General features: G+C 34.8%; 2 protein-coding genes across 2 annotated transcripts; one reads left to right on the top strand and one right to left on the bottom strand.

Moving 5' to 3' along the window:
- Positions 1-170: 170 nt before the first annotated feature.
- Positions 171-654, top strand: HELRODRAFT_180259 (hypothetical protein; the record flags this gene model as incomplete). Its single annotated transcript, XM_009029578.1, has 2 exons — positions 171-465; positions 536-654. 2 exons carry the CDS (start codon positions 171-173, stop codon positions 652-654), a joined length of 414 nt encoding a protein of 137 aa, XP_009027826.1.
- A 1,919-nt stretch (positions 655-2,573) lies between these two features.
- HELRODRAFT_87691 (hypothetical protein) lies at positions 2,574-4,426 on the bottom strand (the record flags this gene model as incomplete). Its single annotated transcript, XM_009029511.1, has 3 exons — positions 2,574-3,099; positions 3,262-3,827; positions 3,893-4,426. 3 exons carry the CDS (start codon positions 4,424-4,426, stop codon positions 2,574-2,576), a joined length of 1,626 nt encoding a protein of 541 aa, XP_009027759.1.
- Between the last annotated feature and the right edge of the window lie 1,574 nt (positions 4,427-6,000).

Consider the following 6,000-nt stretch of genomic DNA (forward strand, 5'->3'; position numbering starts at 1 on the left):
GCTCTACTAATTTATTTCATTCACTGCTTTTAGTAGACAAAATTACCGCACGCACAAATGATAAAAAGCTGAACATGATGAATTAAGCCTTCCTATTTTAAGTTCTTTACGCTACTGAACTATTAACATGTAATTCAAATGTTCTATTTGGTTTCTTTAGAGGTATCAAAATGGAGAAGATGCATTTATTAAGAGGTACAATAGATATAGCACTTGATGACAACGTAGTAGGAGAAAAGAATGATGAATCTGTTGGAAGTTTTAGGTTCAATGAATTGACTCACGAGTCCGAAGCAAATTCTGAAGATTTGGAAAAGATGGAAAGCACAATCGCAATTGAGGATGACGAGGATGATTCAGCAGAGAAAAATGAAGAAAGGAAAAAAATTAGTAAAGAATCTAATACTTTGTCGGAAAGTTGTTCAACAGCCAAAGAAAAAATACCAAAAAAAGTTTTCTACACCGGTTGGTGATACATTTTCTCTTTTCAATATAGATTGCTAATGCTAAATTTGAAAATGATCTAATTATGAAGAGTTCGACGGAATTGCTAAAATATCTCAAGGGCGGGTGTTACTTGATCAATTGATGATATCCAGAATAAAAGAAATTGACTGTCAAGAATGTTCTGATGAACCCTGTCAGCAAGTTTAAAATATTGAGTGTCTATTTTATTTACTTGGCAATAAATAATAAATATAAATTTTAATTTTTCAGTCAAATTGGTTGTCTTAGTTCGAGATATTACTTGCCCACCATTTATGGATGTACATTTGAAACCGGATTATATCATTAAAGAACTTTGAAACGATCGTAATTATTTTTTATTTTTTTGTCAAAATTAAGCCAATAATTGTATTAAAAAATCACTGTTTTACTTTTTTCATGTTAATTTATCTGCTTGAAAATATCAAAAGTACAGTTTAAACAGCTAATCATAACTAGATAGTATACAGCTAAAACTATGACATAGACCCATTGAAATATTTAGGAAGGCAATTTTTTGGAAACGTAACATTTTATAGCTAGAAACGTAACCTTATAAGCGACTAACCTATCCGCTCAGTTACACGCTAACGGTCTAAAACAATTTATTCAATTAATTATTTATTTAGCAGATTTTTCAAAACCTGTAAGTCTCAGGAAGAGTAACCAAATCTTTATTGGTCTTATAGTTTTGGCAAAATGGATTCGACATTAAGAAATCTGTTCGATATAATATCACATGTTAAGCTATATACTCCACATCACTTAGTTTTGCAATACGCATGAAATCTTTATCGCGAAAATGTTGAAAATTATAGCGGTCCTCAAGTTTTTACAATACTGATTTGGAAAAAATAATTTATGTACAAAAGAAATGTGTAATTTACTTGTCATGCACAAATACAAATATAACAAAACGATGGAATAAAGACGGAAACATCACCTAATCATCTATGAACGTTATGGACGAAGTTGGAAATCGTAATCTTGAGCGTTTCAGTTTTATTTCATTAATTGATGTGCCCACAACATGGTTGCCCATTTCGTCTTGTATGACGTTAGTGTCGGTGGAATATAAATTATCAGAACCATCGAGGGTGAACATTTCGTCGTTCATAAAACTGAGATTGTTATTATCAGAAGAGTCTTCCGTCCCAGAAGAGGGATAATTGGCCCTGGGATATTCAACCCTCCTCTTGAAACCTGACGGTCGTTCAGATAATTTTAGAAAGGCCGGCCTCATCGTGGCGGCCTTCAGTCGGGGCTGTTTAACTAATGGAAATTGTTTCGAGGATCGCGCTGGTGCTTTTTTATTTTTAAATATCCTACTCTCGGATGCAACTGCAAATACATCACGCTTGGCCTTCGCAAATGCTTCGTCATTTTTATTTGTATTTGTCTGCGGTTCATCACTGGCTGATCTATTGAATGGATTGTTATCTGATTTGTTGTCGACGGCTACGTACGTGGATCGCATGGTTAATAAGGCCGTTGATTTGTTGCCACCGGGCATAAGCTTTGATAAGCATGAAAAAGACAGTATCTGTTGATTGTCTTGTTTTGAAAGTAACTCACACGAGTGGTTTGTCGTTAGAGTTCCATTTATTTCATTGTCTACGTTCGGAAGATCTGCGGACTCGATGATTATTGACGTTTGTTTTAGCCCGCTTGTTGCTTGTAACGGTGTTATGTTCTGATTTTGGTTTAACAGGTTCTGATCAAATTTTGGGGAAAGTAGACCCTGCAATTCTTCAATATTTTTTGTGTCTTTAGTAGAGCTTGTCGTACGTTTTCTACCAGATTCGTTTGTTCTGTTTTTGTCATTCCAATCGACTTGATTCAACAGCGAAGTAAAACTTTTTCTGTTCCAGTTACTAAGGTCTATTTTACTTTTGGAGCCTTCATTGAAAAATTTATAATTTTTATGAAAGTTTTACATAGTAAAATGATCATAAACCAACCGTAAATTAGTTGCGTTACACTTTTCCAAAATCGCTTTGTGTCGTGTTTTATATTCTTGAAAGTCTGAAGAAATGAAATTTATAAAATTTATGAAACTTCCCAATGTATGTTATGTCGTCATTCAATTATTTAAAAAAAATATATCTGACCTGGTTATTGGAAGACACATATTTGGTAGCATTATTGTTTGTCAAGCTTGTCGTTGTGCCTGTAGAATTTAATTTTTTGTTCGTTCTTCGGACAACTTTTTTGGGCGTCATTTCAATTTTGTATTGGGCTGTCAAATTTTCAGGCATTATCTCGACGGTTTCAATACGCAAGAGTGAAGACGTACTCTTCACCATTTTTTCATAAACGTTGGATTCAGTTGAGACTGGTATTTGATTGACGCAAAGAGTTCGTTTTTGCGCCATGGACGTAAATTCACGTTCGCTCTGTGTGGGAGAGGCAGGTTCTGAATTTTCTCTCTCGATTAGTTCTAGGGCCTTCCTTCTTTTGAGAGCTTCTTCTCGTCTGACTTGATCTTTGTAAAATTCAGCAAAGTTGTTCACAATGATAGGAATGGGCAGCGCAACAACTAACACTCCGCAAACGCAACAGATGGCACCTACAACCTTACCCCAGAAGGTTCGAGGGAATACGTCTCCGTAGCTAAAATTAATGACATTTAAGTTACATGTTCTATTTATTATGATTTTTTTTGAGTAGAACCTATTTGTTTGATATGAAAATTAATTTATTAAAAATAAAATAAATAAAACAATATTTGTATAATAATTTTCTGAAAAACTAAACATTTTTATCGTCACTAACCCGACAGTTGTCATTGTTATTACGGTCCACCAAAAAGTTTCTGGAATGCTGGCAAATGCTGGATTTTCATCTTTTTCGGCAAAATAGGCCAAGCTGGAAAAAACTAAAATGCCTAACGCTAAAAACATCATAAGTAGTCCTAGCTCTTTATAGCTGCGTTGTAGCGTATAACCTAGAGATTGCAAACCAGTTGAGTGTCGAGCTAGTTTAAGAATTCTCAAAATTCTCATTATACGGAAGAGTTGTACGACACGACGTACATTTTGAAATTGTTCTGTGCTATCGCTATGTTTATCGAAGCCAAGAGAAATATAATACGGCAGTATGGCCAGCAAGTCAATAAAATTAAGGGCACCTTTAAAAAATTTCCATTTGTCAGGGGAGGCCCAAAATCGTAAAACGTATTCTAGGGTGAACCAACCGATGCACGACGCTTCAACTCCAGCCAAAACTTCGTTCTCTGCAGTTTCGTTAAACTCATCATGGTGTTGTAAAGAAGGCATTGTGTTCAGCGTTAACCCGATGGTGGATGCGATGACAAAAAAGATAGATATAATGGCAAATATCTGTTAATTAAATGAAAAGAAAAATTAACAAAGAAAGTTGAACTTTTTTGCAAAAAACTACTAACTCGAGCTCCCATCGAAGATTGTGGTTTTTCAAGTAAATCCCATAACTTTTTACGCCATTCGGAACATGGCCAGTTTCCGAAATCCTCTTCTATTCTTACTTGCATAGTTTCGGCTTCTTTTTTCATCTCTTCAAACACTCCATCTTTTCTCTGATGATATTGATGTTGGCAACAAGACTCCAAGTATAATTCATCAACTCCCCAATATTGCAAATCATCACCAAATGATAAAACGCACATTTCTTCAACCAAATGCAGATGACCAGTTCGGTAAAAATTTAAAATAGATGCAAACGTGCGTGGATGTCGATCAAAATAAAACTCCATATTCGATAAGCTGTAATCGTCACATATTTCCATTATGGACTCGTGGGTGTTGCAGTATCGAAGACGACCCAACCGCGTGTGAGGCAGTCGATCCAGGGTTCGCCACATGGCCTCGTGTTTAACCCCACCAACGTTCAGTATAACTCTTTTTGAGTTTAATTTGTACCTAATGATTGTCTCCGGATCAGGAATGTTTTCAGGGTTCATGCTGATATACTGGGGAAGCTTGATGTTGGATGCTTCTTTCAAAGGCAATTGATCGTTCAAAAAATCAAACATTAGTGGTGTTCTTTCTTCCTTCTCGCAGTTCTCATCCGCTGCACCGTCAGATTTTTTTTGGGAATCTAAATTTCTGATCGAGCATCTTCTCTTGAGGAATGACATTGTCCTCTTCATCAGTGACTCCGTCGACACGCACGGAACGGTCGTCAGGTTGTTTGGAGTCAGGAAGGAATCCCGTTTGGCACTAATTTTTTGCTCAATCTTCTCTGTTAAACATTTTTCAACGACAGTTTTCAGACTCGTGTCGTTGCTTGTTGATGGGGGGTTGGTAGCGTTATCACGTTGAATGTTTTCACACATTTTTATTTTAGTCGTTAAAAAATTATTTCAGGTTTTGTTTAACAAATTTTTTTTCAACGGATGACATTTACAGACATTAACGTTTAGCATCAATTTGCAAATAACCCAAGCAATACATTAAATTAAAACAGTTCAATAATTTTTTTTCTACGGGTTTTATCTAATAATTTTTTAGCAAAAATTAAACGTTGTTTACTCTAAAATAAAAAAATTAAATGAGCAAAAATGATGGAACAACCTTTTTAATTTAGTTAACTAACTCTGTATATATATATATATATATATACATATATATAACATTTATACGGAAATCCATTCCTAACGCGCAACATGGCATTATTAAATACAAACAACAATAAGAACAACAACGCATGTATATGAAATCGATTTTATTGAAATTTGAAATCCTTCCATCAGAGTTGCGAGTCAAAAATTTCGAACGTAGTAAATAATTTTTTCTTCTTCATATTCCTGTGTTTTCATTTTCCGAATGTCTCCGTGCTTACATGCTGCGCGCATACGAACTCACGCGGTATTTTGTACGCTTGTTCAGCTGTGTGCACAATGCATTCGAGCAAGTATGTACAAGTATACAATACATATATACATACACGTATATGTGCATATACATGCATACATCCACAGTGAATTCATGTGTGTACTTATGCATCCATATTACTACTATGACGAAATAACAATAAAGATAAGATGTTTTATTTGTTGGTGAGTGTGTATGTATGTTCTTCAGTGCATGTAAATGATGAATTAATAAACATGGAGTTATATGTTGCAATATGTTAGAACATTCACACTTTATCTTCATGTACAAACCACTGCTTGAAAATATTCATTTTAAACGTGTCGTCAGCCATCTGCGAAATGACTATAGTTCAGAAATCATATACAAGTTCAATAAATTTATTCTCATAATGCAAATAAAATGAGAAAGTCTGACAATATAATTAATTGAATGATCCTATTGTACTGGCATCTCTCGTCTAGTCACTCAACAGAAATATTTTAGACGGTTGGATCAATCAACGCTCGAATATTCAAACAGGCCAGCACCGCGGATTCGATGTGTTCATGGATTCGTGAATTTGTATAATTGATGTTTGTTTGTCTATATATTTGTATACATGCATGTGTCTGTGTGTATAATGCTGTATATGAAGGTGTAGGTAATCATGTATGTATGT

This window comes from Helobdella robusta, assembly GCF_000326865.2.
Source record: "Helobdella robusta unplaced genomic scaffold HELROscaffold_60, whole genome shotgun sequence".
Taxonomy (NCBI): domain Eukaryota; kingdom Metazoa; phylum Annelida; class Clitellata; order Rhynchobdellida; family Glossiphoniidae; genus Helobdella; species Helobdella robusta.